The sequence below is a fragment of the Moschus berezovskii genome, chromosome 3 (genome assembly GCF_049115385.1).
Source record: "Moschus berezovskii isolate FMDL1 chromosome 3, NW_MosBer_1.0, whole genome shotgun sequence".
Taxonomy (NCBI): domain Eukaryota; kingdom Metazoa; phylum Chordata; class Mammalia; order Artiodactyla; family Moschidae; genus Moschus; species Moschus berezovskii.
Window position 1 is genome coordinate 36,286,583 of NC_142462.1, and position 14,233 is coordinate 36,300,815.

At 38.1% G+C, this 14,233-nt stretch overlaps 1 protein-coding gene across 1 annotated transcript in view; it reads left to right on the forward strand.

Annotated features, from left to right (window-relative positions):
• ABCB5 (ATP binding cassette subfamily B member 5) overlaps positions 1 to 14,233 on the forward strand; it is a 128,796-nt gene that overhangs the window by 65,409 nt on the left and 49,154 nt on the right. The window contains exons 16-18 of the mRNA XM_055420559.2: positions 8,999 to 9,142; positions 10,112 to 10,216; positions 10,401 to 10,478. Coding sequence (XP_055276534.2) covers positions 8,999 to 9,142; positions 10,112 to 10,216; positions 10,401 to 10,478 — 327 coding nt within the window. The remainder of the gene's footprint in view (positions 1 to 8,998; positions 9,143 to 10,111; positions 10,217 to 10,400; positions 10,479 to 14,233) is intronic.

The following is a 14,233-nucleotide window of genomic DNA, read 5'->3' on the forward strand; positions in this document are numbered from 1 at the left end:
GTCCATCACCAACTCCCGGAGTACACTCAAACTCATGTCCACAGAGTCAGTGATGCCATCCAGCCATCTCACTCTCCGTCGTCCCCTTCTCCTCCCGCCCCCAACCTTTCCCAGCATCAGAGTCTTTTCCAGTGAGTCAACTCGTCGCAAGAGGTGGCCAAAGTATTGCAGTTTCAGTTTTAGCATCAGTCCTTCCAATGAACACCCAGGATTGATCTCCTTTAGAATGGACTGGTTGGATCTCCTTGCAGTCCAAGGGACTCTCAAGAGTCTTCTCCAACACCACAGTTCAAAAGCATCGATTCTTCGGCGATCAGCTTTCTTCACAGTCCAACTCTCACATCCATACATGACCACGGGAAAAACCATTGCCTTGACTAGACGGACCTTGGTTGGCAAAGTAATGTCTCTGCTTTTTAATATACTATCAAGGTTGGTCATAATTTTCCTTCCAAGGAGCAAGCGTCTTTCTTACCTCAAGTCTAATTTCTCTTTCCCATTCATCCTCCCTTTTCTCAAAATTCCCAGCACCTTCTTTGGACCTGAGCTGCCACTCTAACTCTTTCCCTCAGCATTCTTTCATAAAACATAGCTCCATCTCACCTCAGCCTGTGACTCTTCCAGCCTCCCCATTCCCTAAGTGCAGCTCTCTCCTCAACCCCAGGCAACCTCCCTCAGCCCTTTTGCTGCTTTTCAGTTGTAAACTCATACACCATGAAATCTCTCACCTCAGTCCCTGAATATTAGCTTCGCTTTTCCTAAACTCCAGCTCCCATATCATCCACTCTTATCTTTGGCTCACTGTTTCTCACAAACTGGAGTTCCCTTCTTCTCCTTGGGTTGTCAGATACTTGAGGTTGAATACCCCTTAGCCATTCCCACCATATTCCTGCCCACTCTTCTCAGTCTCATCCATTGTCAGTCTGAAGCCCTGGGATGACCTGCCTCAAACCTCCTCCTCCGCCTTTCTCTGGCACTGCCAGTCTGTTGCTTTTAATTCTAGATGCAGTTTTTTCCCTTTTTAGGTATGTGATCATACATAGCATTCACATTTATATGTGTGTTTATCTATTAATTTTCTTTAAAAAATGCATTTATGTAAACATTAAAAGAACAATATTAAGTAAATAATAGCATAGGTAATTGTCTCTATGGCAAAAGGCCTGAGTATAAGAAGACAGTACAAGAGTTTATACTGTATAAGAGTTTGTGAAATGCTGTGCAAGAGTATAAAAAACACTATGTTAAAACATCTGGTAAGAGTTACTGGACTTCCCACTGTGATTGTTAAAAACAGCATGAAAGTCCACCTTGAAGTCTGAAAATTCACTAGGTATATAAAGTGGAATTTTAAAATCTGATAAAGGTGAAAAACACAGAATTAAAAAGCAACTCAGACTTATAGAGAAAATGATAGGGTAAATTTACACTCTGATACAACTGCTGTGCTCCATACACGTAGTAATGATAGATAAAACATAAAAAGGGAAAAAACAATAAGACATATCCAGGCTCCAAAACAAGATAAATATCTCTACCTACTAGAAACAGAGCAGAAGAACCAAGTGGTTAGCTGGACTTCAATCGTGCGTCTACTCTTTTGTTTTTGGCTTTTTATTGGAGTTTAGCTGCTTTACAATGTTGTGTTAGTTTCTGCTGTACCACAAAGTGAATCGGTTATACATATACACACAGCCACTCTTTTCTGGATTTCCTCCCCATTTAGATCACCACAGAGCAATGAGTAGAGTTCCCTGAACTATATAGTAGGTTCTCATTAATTACCTATTTTATATGTAGTAGTAAAAGAAGTGGAGAAGGCAATGGCAAGCCACTCCAGTACTCTTGCCTAGAAAATCCCATGGATGGAGGAGCCTGGTAGGCTGTAGTCCGTGGGGTCGCTAAGGGTCGGACGTGACTGAGCGACTTCACTTTCACTTTTCACTTTCACACATTGGAGAAGGAAATGGCGGCCCGCTCCGGTGTTCTTGCCTGGAGAATCCCAGGGACGGGGAAGCCTGGTGGGCTTCCATCTATGGGGTCACACAGAGTCGGACATGACTGAAGTGACTTAGCAGCAGCAGCGGCAGTAAAAGAAGGCTACAAACTTGGTTACCAGTGCCTGGTGCTATAGCGAGTAGAAAACTGAGAGCCTGGAAGGAAGGATATAGTCTCACCAAGTGAAGCAAGCCAAACCTCAGCTCCATGGCCATATTTGTAAATAATTTTTTCAGACTACAGTAACGCAATGAAAAGTGAACAGAGACTATTAAAAAAATAATGAAATAGAAAATATGGAGTAGGATTTTAGAACAGAATTAATAGGAGGTTGGGTTGAGTCAGAAGACAGAAACCACACAATTTGTACAGAGACAGTTTAGTGTAACGAATCATTAGGGAATTAAAGTAATAGGAATTGGCTAGTTAAAATTAAGAGAATGCTAAAGAATGCCGAGGGAGCAGATAAAAAGTGCCAACCACTATCCCTGGGGTCAGAGACCCAAGGAAGAGCCCTCTTTATTCCCTGCAACTAAATGACTCAGTGGCTAACAAAGAAGATGCCAAGGTACCTTGCTGGTGAAGTTTACTTGAAATCTGTCCTTTAGGATGCCGGGGGAGGGTCTGAGCTTCAGAATAAAAAGATTTGACATTATTTGGAAGTCATTTCTTCCCAAATTGGGTCCATAGTTCAAAGCAATCCCAGTCAACATCTTAGCAGATTTTTTGCAGAATTTGGCAAACTGATTCTAAATGGAAATTCAAAAAGATAAAATGAGAAAAACAACTTTCATAAAGAAGAACAAAGTTGTAGGATTTATAATTACTAGTTCCAATTTTTAGTATAAAGCTATAGTAATCAAAATAATGTGCTATTAGAACAAAAATAGAGAAATAGATCAATAGAACAGAATAGAGAGAATCAAGAATTAGACCCACACACATATAGTCAGCTCTTTAGACAAAAGTGCAAAGGAAATTCAATACAGAATATATAGTCTTTTCCAATTTTATTTTTTTATTTTGGTTGCACTGAGTCTTCGTTGATGGGAGGAAACTTTTCTCCAGTTACCACGAATGGGAGTTACCCTCTCGTTGTTGTGCATGGGCTTCCCTTTGCAGTGGCCTCTCCTGTGGCTGAGCACAGGCGCTAGGGTGTGCAGGCTTCAAAAGTTGTAGCACCCAGGCTCAGTAATTGTGACTATTGGGCTCTAGAGTACAGGCTAGTTATGGAGCATGGGCCCAGTTGCTCCGTGGCATGTGGGATCTTCCCTAACCAAGGATCAAACCTGTGTCTCCTGCATTGGCAGGCAGATTCTTCACCACTGAGCCACCAGGGAAGCCTCAAAAATATATAGTCTTTTTAAGAAAAGATGCTGAAAGAAATACCTATCTATTCAAAAGAATCATCTTCAATGCATACTTCAAAGCTCAGATGAAAATTAACTATAAATGGAATTCAGACCTTATTGAAAAGCTAAAAATAGAAAATTTTCATAAGAAAATATAGTAGAAAATCTTTATGACTTTGAGTTAAGCAAAGATTTCTTAGCTACAACATCAAAATCACAATTTGTAAAAGAGAAATATGGATAAGTTAGACTTCAAAATGAAGAAAATTTCTATTTGCAAAACTTTTTTTTTTTTTTGGCTGCATCACAAGGCTTGCAGCATCTTAGTTCCCTGACCAGGGACCAAACCCAGGCCCTGGCAGTGAAAGCACCGTGTTCTAGCCACTGGACTGCCAGGAAACTCCCAATAAAACTTTTTAAGAAATGAAAAGATAGACTATAAACTGTAAGAAAACATTTGTAAGTCACATATGTGATACAGGAATTGTATCCAGAATATACAGAGAACTCCCAAAGCACAGTAATAAGAATACCAACAACCCAATAGGAAAATGAGCAAAATATTTTAATAGACATTTTGCCAAAGAAGATATGCATATGGGAAATGAGCATATGAAAATATGCCTAATATCATTAGGCATTGTTACTGTTTAATCGCTCAGTCGTATCTGACTGTTTGCAACCCCATGGAGTGCAGTATGCCATGCTTCCCTGTCCTTCATTAGGCATTCAGTTCAGTTCAGTCGCTCAGTCGTGTCTGACTCTTTGCGACCCCATGAATCACAGCACGCCAGGCCTCCCTGTCCATCACCAACTGCCGGAGTCTACCCAAACCCACGTCCATTGAGTTGGTGATGCCATCCAACAATCTCATCCTCTGTCGTCCCCTTCTCCTCCTGCCCTCAATCTTTCCCAGAATCAGGGTTTTTTCAAATGAGTCAGCTCTTTGCATAAGGTGGCATTGGAGAAGAACAAATTAATTATAATTGAGATGTCATGATACACCTTTTAGAATAGTTAAATCTAAAAAGACTATACCAAGTATTGGTGGTGATGTGGAGCATCTGGAACCCTACATTTTGCTAGTGGGAATAAAAAGTAGTAATCCCAATCTGGAAAAATAGTTCAGCAGTTTCGTTAAAAGTTAAACATGCACCTCCTATGATCCAGCCATTCTTTTTCTAGGTTTTGTTGTTGTTAGTTGCTAAGTCGTGTCCAACTCTTTTTCGACCCCATGGACTGCAGTCCTCCAGGCTCCTCTGTCCATGGGATTTCCCAGACAAGAATATGGGAGTGGGTTGCCATTTCCTTCTCCAGAGGATCTTCCCAATCCAGGGATCAAATGTCTCCTGCATTCGTAGGAGAGTTCTTCACCACTGAGTCACCAGGGAAGTCCTTCTAGATGTGCACTCAAGAGAAATGAAATCATATCTCCACACAAAGTCTTGTATGTGGATGTTCATAGCAGCTTTATTTGTGATAGTCCATAACTTGGAATAACCCAAATTTATTTCAAGAGGTAAACTGTGGTATATCCAAACAATGAAACACTTCTCAGCAATGAAAATGAATGAAATATTAATTCATGGAATAGCATGAAAACATCTCAAAGCAGTTATTTTGAACAAAAAGAAGCCACATGAAAAGAGTACATACTATGTGATTTAATTTATATATATTAAAAAAAACTGTAGAAATTGCAAAGCAGTCTATAGTGACAAAAACATATCAGTGGTTGTAGGGGAAGAGCACAACCAGCTGAGAAGTGTGGAAGAAAGGGATTAGAAAAGCAGGAGGAAACTTACCAGGGTAAGGAGTATGTTCATTATGTTAACAGTGGTGATAGTTTCATGGGTGTGTACTGACTGAAGTCTAATCTTATGAAAATGTACACTCTATATATGTGTAGCTTGTATGAAAATTATAACTCAATAAAGCTTTAAAATATATCCGATTAAATTTTAAGAGTTTTTTTAACTTTTAAAAATCCTTTCTTATCTCTTTATAAAATGACTCTAATTTCATATATTTTTATATCAAGTTCTCTTAAAACATGCTATTAATATAACCTGTAACACAGTTAGGTAATCCAGACTCTCATGATTTTACTACAATTTTTCATTTTGTTTTTATTTCAATTTATTATTTTCTCTCTTTATAGCATTATTTAAGTAATACCCATTTTTCAATCTTTTTCATATTTTTAGAGGTAAAAAGGTATCGTAGAGAAGCTGATAGACCTCCTACATTAGCTGGCTCTGTATTGTACTGGTATTGTGTCCTGGGACATGCTTGTAATTTCATTACAAAATGAGATAATTTTGTAAAGAGTTTGACAAAAAAGAAAATCCATGCTTAGGACTTCACAAAGAGTTGGAATAGAACTTTTAAAATGTCTCTATATTCTGTTGGACAGTGACCTAACTGAAAAGTGAAGCTCTTTATGATGATAATCCTCAGAAAACTTCAGAAAGGAAGATAATAGATAATCAAATTATTAAGTGAAAGTGTTAGTTGCTCAGTCATTTCTGACTTTTTGCAACCTCATGGACTGTAGCCCACCAGGTCCCCTGTCTATTGGAATTCTCCAGGCAAGAATACTAGAGCGGGTTGCCATTTCCTTCTCCAGGGTATCTTTGCGAGCCAGAGATCAAACCCAGATCTCCCACACTGAAGGTAGATTCTTTACCATCTGAGCCACTAGGGAATCCCCCAATATAAATTTGGTTTAGCCATCCTGAAAATAGACTTTAAAGGCTTTAGAATTTTAAAAGTTCTTTTGTTCAAACAATAGAGTTTGTATTATAATTGCCAGACTAAAATTAAAACAAGAATTATATACTATTTTATATCTTAAACCTGAAATCTTTCTCTGGTTTATCAGGTTGATAAATTTCATTACTTCAACAGTGAATGCCATGAGGAAGTTTCAACATATAAAATGCCTAGTACTTCGCTACCTACATTCCTATTCAAAAGAATTACTCACCACAGAATTTATTCACAAGATTTTTGAAGTTTCTTAAATAAATCCCCTAGGTATTCCAGATAAGAGAAAGGAGAGATCATTATTATGTTATTTATCCTCTGATCATCATGACTACTACCTCCCCCATGGCACCCTCCATGGATCAGGAAGGACTGGCAGATATCAGTGTTACTTGCAATATTCATTCTCTGTATAAGACCCAAGATTTTTCATAACATTATCCTTCCTTTCACAATAACATCAATAATAGCTAACATTTATTTGGTATTTATTGTTGTTCAGTCGTTAAGTCATGTCTGACTCTTTGAACCCAAGGACTTCAGTGCACTAGGCCTCCGTGTCCTCTCCCAGAGTGTGCCCAGATTCATGACCATTGAGTCCATGATGCTATCTAATCATCTCATCCTCTGCTACCCTATTCTGCTTTTGCCTTCAATCTTTCCCAGCATCAGGGTCTTTTCTAACTAGTCAGTTCTTCACATCAGGTGGCCAAAGTATTGGAATTTCAGCTACAGCAGCAGTCCTTCCAATGAATATTCAGGATTGATTTCCTTTAGAATTGACTGGTTGGATCTCCTTGCAGTCCAAGGGACTCTCAAGAGTCTTCTCCAACACCACAATTCAAAAGCATCAATTCTGCACTTAGCCTTCTTTATGGTCCAACTCTCACATCCATACACGACTACTGGAAAAACCATAGCTTTGACTATATGGACCTTTGTCAGCAAAGTGATATCTCTGCTTTTTAATATGCTGTCTAGGTTCGTCATAGTTTTTCTTCTGAGGAGCAAGTGTGTTTTAGTTTCATGGCTGCAGTCCCCATCCACAGTGATTTTAGAGCCCAAGAGAGTAAAATCTGTCATTGCTTCCATTTCCCCCCCATTTATTTGCCATGAGATCCAACCAGTCCATTCTAAAGGAGATCAGTCCTGGGTGTTCATTGGAAGGACTGATGCTAAAGGCTGAAACTCCAATACTTTGGTCACCTCATGCAATGAGTTGACTCACTGGAAAAGACTCTGATGCTGGGAGGGATTGGGGACAGGAGGAGAAGGGGACAACAGAGAATGAGATGGCTGGATGGCATCACCGACTCTGTGGACATGAGTTTGAGTGAACTCTGGGAGTTGGTGATGGACAGGGAGGCCTGGCGTGCTGTGATTCATGGGGTTGCAAAGAGTCGGACACGACTGAGCGACTGAACTGATTTGCCGTTGAAGTGATGGAACTCGATGCCATGATCTTAGTTTTTTGGATGTTGAATTTAAGCCAGCTTTTTCACTCTCCTCTTTCACCCACATCAAGAGGCTCTTTAGTTCCTCTTCATTTCTCCTGTAGAGTGGATATATCTGCATATCTGAGGTTGTTGATATTAGGTATTTATTGTGTGCAAATACTGAGTTAAGCTTAATTCTGAAAACAATCCTGTACTCAGCATAAAAATGAATGAAATAATGCCATTGAGGCAGCACAGATGGACCTAGAGATAATCATACTAAGAAGTAAATCAGAGAAAAACAAACATCATATAATATCACTTATATGTGGAACCTAAAAAAAATGATACAAATGAACTTATTTGCAAAACAGAAACAGACTCACAGACTTAGAAAATAAATTTATGTTTACCAAAGGGGAAATGTATGGGGGAGGGATAAATTAGGAGTCTGGCATTGACATATACTCACTACTATACATAATAATGATCAACAAGGCCCTACTGTATAGCACAGGAAACTCTACTCACTATTCTGTAGTAACTTACGTAAGAAAAGAATCTGAAAAAGAGTGGATGCATGTATAACTGAATGACTTCGGTGTATGTCTGAAACTAACACAACATTGTGAATCAACTATCCTTCAATATAAAATAAAAACTAAAAAAACAAAACAAAACAGTCCTGTAAGATAGGAACTGTTATCTTCCTTGAAAAGATAAGGAAAGTGAACCGTGGTGACTGTAAGTAACCTACTCAGATATTGCAGCAATTAACTTATAATTCAGTTCAGTTCAGTCGCTCAGTCGTGTCCGACTCTTTGCGACCCCATGAATCACAGCACGCCAGGCCTCCCTGTCCATCACCAACTCCCGGAGTTCACTCAAACTCATGTCCATCGAGCTGGTGATGCCATCCAGCCACCCCAAAACAAGCTTTTAACCAAAGTATTAGAAAAATGTTTCCATAAATAGTCATGAAACTAGAAAACTTTCAAGCTTAAAATGCTAGAAAAACTTTTACCTTCTGTCTATGCTTAGTTCCTATCTAGATTTTGTCCTATGCTAGGCCATGATATTCAATCCAGTTTAACAAGTGTAAAGGGAAATATGCCTGTCATTTCTTCTAAAGTCTTAGCTATCAGCACATGTGTGTTAATTTATACTTTTTTCATGATAGTGACTGACTGAAATGCCAAAAGGTGATAAGTTGCACAGTCACTTTTGTATAAAATTTATTTTATGTTTTGATATCGTTATCAGTAAATTTTTTCTAAGAGAAATTATAGGCAGTAAATTTTTTCTAAGAGAAATTCTGCTTCTCTATTACCTATTATATTTGATATTTTATATTATAGATCTGTTCAAGATGGGCTAACTTCTTTAGATTCCATTATGCTCTCAAACTGGGGTTATAACCAAGGTATTTCATTTTATCTATAGACAAATCTTCCTGAAGTTTCTCTATTAAAAATTTTTAAATTATATAAGTCTGAATGGCCTTCTGTGGTTCTGGGGACACTGGCTTCTGTTCTAAATGGAATTGTTCATCCAATATTTTCCATCATCTTTGCAAAAATTGTAACTGTAAGTAAAACTAATTTGCTAATATTTTTAACCATTTTAAACAAAGTGTGACCTGAGAGAACAGATCTGGGGTACTTAAACTCAACAAGGGGAAAATTGAGACGTGTAGTGGGTCACCCCTAGTGTGGGATCCATGATAGAAAGGTTAGCTAATGTTCTCAGGGGATAAGCCAGCCTCTATTGTGAAGTGTTGGGCTGTACCTTGTTAACTGGGCAATCAGTAAAGAAATTGCTTTGTTTTCTAATTCTGACTCCAGTGCTGTATCAGCATTCCAAAACACTGAAGTAATAAAAGAGACAAATACAGCTACTCTTTCTTTCAACTGGTATGAACAATGACCATTTTTTATTACCAGTCAGAAATGGGAAATAAGGAGTTCGGGACTATGCTGGGGACCCAGGAGAGCTGATGAATTCAAGGATCTTATTAGAGCCATGTTAAGTCTTCAGTTTTAACAACAGCAACAGTCCAAGACTGTTGATGCTGTGTCAACATAGATACCAATATATGTATAGTTACTAATTTTAGGAACAATTTCTAGAGATATGTTAAAGGTCTCATATTGCAGAGATATGTTAAAGGTCTCATATTGCAGATGGTACTCTGAATAGAGGAATATTAAGAAACCTGAGTTATTAGAAATAATATTTCAATTAGAAAACTAATTTCAATAGTTTCTTTGAAAATATACAGTCATATGAATAGCAGAGGACTCATTTGTCTGATCCCTTATTGATATATCTTAAGTGAGAGGATTTATGATGAGTTATTTTTTATTAAAGTAGTGAGTTATTTTTTATTTTATGTAATGAAGTAGAGGATAGAATAAGGTGCATTTTTTCCCCCAGAAATATGTGGAAATTATTACATTGAAATTCATTTTTTAAATCCTGATGATTAGATATTTTAGTCTTTTTCTTTTATATTCTCCTCCAATCACCTGATTTAAAAAATCTACTCCTTTTCAGATGTTTGAAAATGATGATAAAACCACATTAAAACATGATGCAGAAATTTATTCCATGATATTTGTAATTTTGGGTGTTATTTGCTTTGTCAGTTATTTTATTCAGGTAAGCTTTTAACTGAATTAACTGTGTATGTGATTACTGTTTTGTGTCATCCTATTTGAGTTAAAAATAGTAACTAGATATAACTAAACAAAATACAAATAAGTAAATATAGTAACTAAATATTCCAAAGAAATGGAAAAGACAGTTAAGAATAAACGTAAATTTTTGTTTGTTTCTTTTCCAGGGATTATTTTATGGCAGAGCAGGTGAAATCTTAACCATGAGATTAAGACACTTGGCATTTAAAGCCATGTTATATCAGGTTGGTGTTTAGTTGTTTTTATCTTATTTTACTTAAAATGTATTTTTAAATGTTCTAGTTTTTAGTTTTTCTTCATAAACATTTTCTTGACATAACCTTTCCTTTGATCATTTAAAAGCATCCTTTTTGTGTCCCAAGCAGCATCTGACATCGGAATTCTTGTGGTGTACTTTCCTAACAGAAGCAAGTCAAAAATTGTTATGTTCAAAAATGCAACTCACAGAAAATAAGATTTAGAGTTCACTCCTTGTTCCTTGCATTTATCTTGAAAAATCTCTTTCAATGTATACATTGTTCTGGAATCAGAATGGAAGGCTAACTTAAAACTGAAAAGGAGTGTTAAAAACTACAGTATCTCGAGGAATATGTTTAAAAAGGAGGAGTTAATTTCTATAGTGCTCATTCACTGCTGACTTCTTAAAGCAGTCATTCTTTCTGCCCTCATCAGAAGAGTCCTGAATTCAGATAACATCTGTCTAGCTTGCCACACACAATCATTCATACCTATGAAATAACTAAAAATAGGTGAATCAAATAATAATCTTGAAAAGGGAGTCGTGAGGGCAAATGGCAGGAATGTCTCAGATTGGCACCTCTAAAATTCTTCCAGGAGGCTGAGGTGTGTTGGGTTACCCTGAAAGCCAGTAATCACTTGAAGCCCTTTGCCACACTTTCTGTCACCGGAGCTCACCATGCAGGAGCAAATAGCTTCCTGCCAGGGTCATTTCTTTTCAAAAGTAGAGTTACTATCCCTCCAGCTGAGTCATCAAAACCAGTTTTTACATCTTGTGACTTTTAGCTGCTGCTGCTGCTGCGTCACTTCAGTCGTGTCCAACTCTGTGTGACCCCATCGACAGAAGCCCACCAGGGTCCCCTGTCCCTGGGATTCTCCAGGCAAGAACACTGGAGTGGGTTGCCATTTCCTTCTCCAATGTGTGAAAGTGAAAAGGGAAAGTGAAGTCGCTCAGTCGTGTCCGACCCTTAGCGACCCCACGGACTGCAGCCTACCAGGCTCCTCCATCCATGGGATTTTCTAGGCAAGAGTACTGGAGTGGCTTGCCATTGCCTTCTCCGTGACTTTTAGCAGTAGTACTCAAAGGACTGCTGAGTAACAAAACTCTTCCACCTTTGTGTGCTGTTAGGGGATTACAGATTAAAAAAAAAAAAAAAAAGAGTGAGTTTCCCATAGAACCTGATGCTTGGAAGCAGTTGGTACCTAACATCCTCTCTCAAAATGTCCTGTTAGAGACAACTGGAAGCACTCAATCCAGAAAAACAAAAATCTACTTGATGGATCATAAAATGATTTAAAGACTGCACATCTTGTGTAATTCTCATTAAGCTTGTACTTTTTTTTTCTATGAACAGTTTATGTTTTTACCTTAGATCTTTGATGAAATTAGGTTTGATTTTAATTGGCTAATACTATATTTCCCATTTGTTGAAAATTTCTGCTGATTTTTGTTTTTCTTTGTGTATTTATGTTTTTCCACATTCAAGGACATTTATTTTCAATTTCCAGGAACTTTTGAAAATGTTCCCTGAATTTCTGAGTATCTTAAATAGAAGAATATAAATTTTAACTTTTCCAGTTATTACTTTGAACTTCTTTCTAGAGGTTTATAGGATGCTTTTGGTGGAGTATCCTAAAAGGCGCCAGTAGATATTAATCCAACATCCTCATGGCTGATACTGGACATTAATCCTCTGCCTAGCATTAGCCACGTGACCACAAGGAGAGTAACATTCTTGGATTAAGTAGTGTCTGCCCATGAGAATACACCTATCTGTAAACTATAAGCTCTCCTTCTTCAGAACATACAAAGACACAAATAGAAACTCTGCTCTTCAGCAGATATTATTCATTTCTCCCATAAATTCAACTGAGCCCCTTTCAGCCTACCATTTGTTTTCCCTCTTCATTCTTCAGCACTCTTTTTGCTTATTTGCTTTTTTATTGGAAAAAAAGAGTAATGTAATTGGCCTTTTCTTCATAAGTGTCTTAGAAATTTCACTTTTGTCTGTTAGTAAGGGAAGTTCCTAATGTTCAGTTTTGCCCTAACTCCTGTTATTTGTTTTTTTCCCCTAAGATAAGATTTTATTTTTTAGTCTTAGAAAGCATGCTGAAACTTGCAGTGCTTTTTATAACCATTTTGAAACCTCAGTTGAAGTTGAGGTATTTATGGAATCAGGTGTGGTCTTTTTGTAGGTATAAAATCGCTATTTTATTTGATCACTTGAGATTCTTCTAGTTGAAAACAATGTTCAAATTGTTGCTGACTTCAGTGATTATAAATAACTCATTGCTTATTATGTTTAAGAGCTTCTCTTATGGCTCAGCTGGTAAAGAATCTGCCTGCAATGTGGGAGATCTGGGTTCAATCCCTGGGTTGGGAAGATCCCCTGGAGAAGGGAAAGTCTACCCACTCCAGTATTCTTGTCTGGAGAATCCCACGGACAGAGAAGTCTGATGGGCTGCAGTCCATGGGGTCACAAAGAGCTGGACATGACCAAGTGAGCACACAATGATAAATATTAGCCTATAGATCTATTTGGCTTTTTAAAAGATGCAAAGCTTACTTTTGTCTATTTCTCTCTAAACTGAATTAGGTAGGGCTTTGGCACGGCAGCGGGGCAGGGCGGCGGTGGTGCAGGAGGGGGCGGGGCTGTAAATCAATAGTTGATGGCATTAGTGGAGATCACTAAGGAATCTCCAAAAAGATTTGAGGTAACAAATCCTGAAGTAGGAAAAACATATCATGAAACTCAACTGTAATGCTTCAGTTAGGTGGGAGGCAGAAAAGGGTTTTGATTAAAAATTCTGGCATTTGGTTGCCTAGGTTTAAATCCTGGCCTTAGTTCTTTCCAGCTGTTTGACCTTGGGCAAGTTACTTAATCTTTCAGTTCCTCCTACTTCTCATTTATAAAATATGGATAATCGTAGTATCTGTCTTATACTTGTGATGATTAAATGAGCAAAAACATATCAAGCACTTACAATGCCACTACTGTAGTTTTTTACTTCTATTAGAATTATTGGCAGGAAAATGGGTTTTCTAGCATCAGAAAACGTAATGAAAGTGAAAGTTGCTCAGTTGTGTCCAACTTTTTGTGACCCCACGGAGTGTACTGCTACTGCTGCTAAGTCACTTCAGTCGTGTCCGACTCTGTGTGACCCCACAGACGGAAGCCCACCAGGCTCCCCCATCCCTGGGATTCTCCAGGCAAGAACACTGGAGTGGGTTGCCATTTCCTTCTCCAATGTGTGAAAGTGAAAAGTGAAAGTGAAGTCGCTCAGTCGTGTCCGACCCTTAGTGACCCCACGGACTGCAACCTACCAGGCTCCTCCATCCATGGGATTTTCCAGGCAAGAGTACTGGAGTGGCTTGCCATTGCCTTACAGTCCATTGAATTCTCCAGGCCAGAATACTGGAGTGGATAGCCATTCCCTTCTCCAGGGGATCTTAGCCTAACTTATAATCATTTTACCATCAGGAAGATAAGAAGCAAACTAATTTTTACTCAATACCAGCTGTGTTCCAGAAACTCTGCTAAGCGTTTTAGCATATAGGGCTATGCTGAAAAGCAAGCCCTAGAGTGAATAATTGCTGACTTGTTGAAAAGCAAGTTTGGATATCTTGCTGATTGAACTATCATCAGATAAGTACTAAGACTAGTCATATATGTATCCTTTGCCTTATGTATTAGAGCAATTACTATACTATAGAATCAGGAGTATAGTATTAAATAATAAA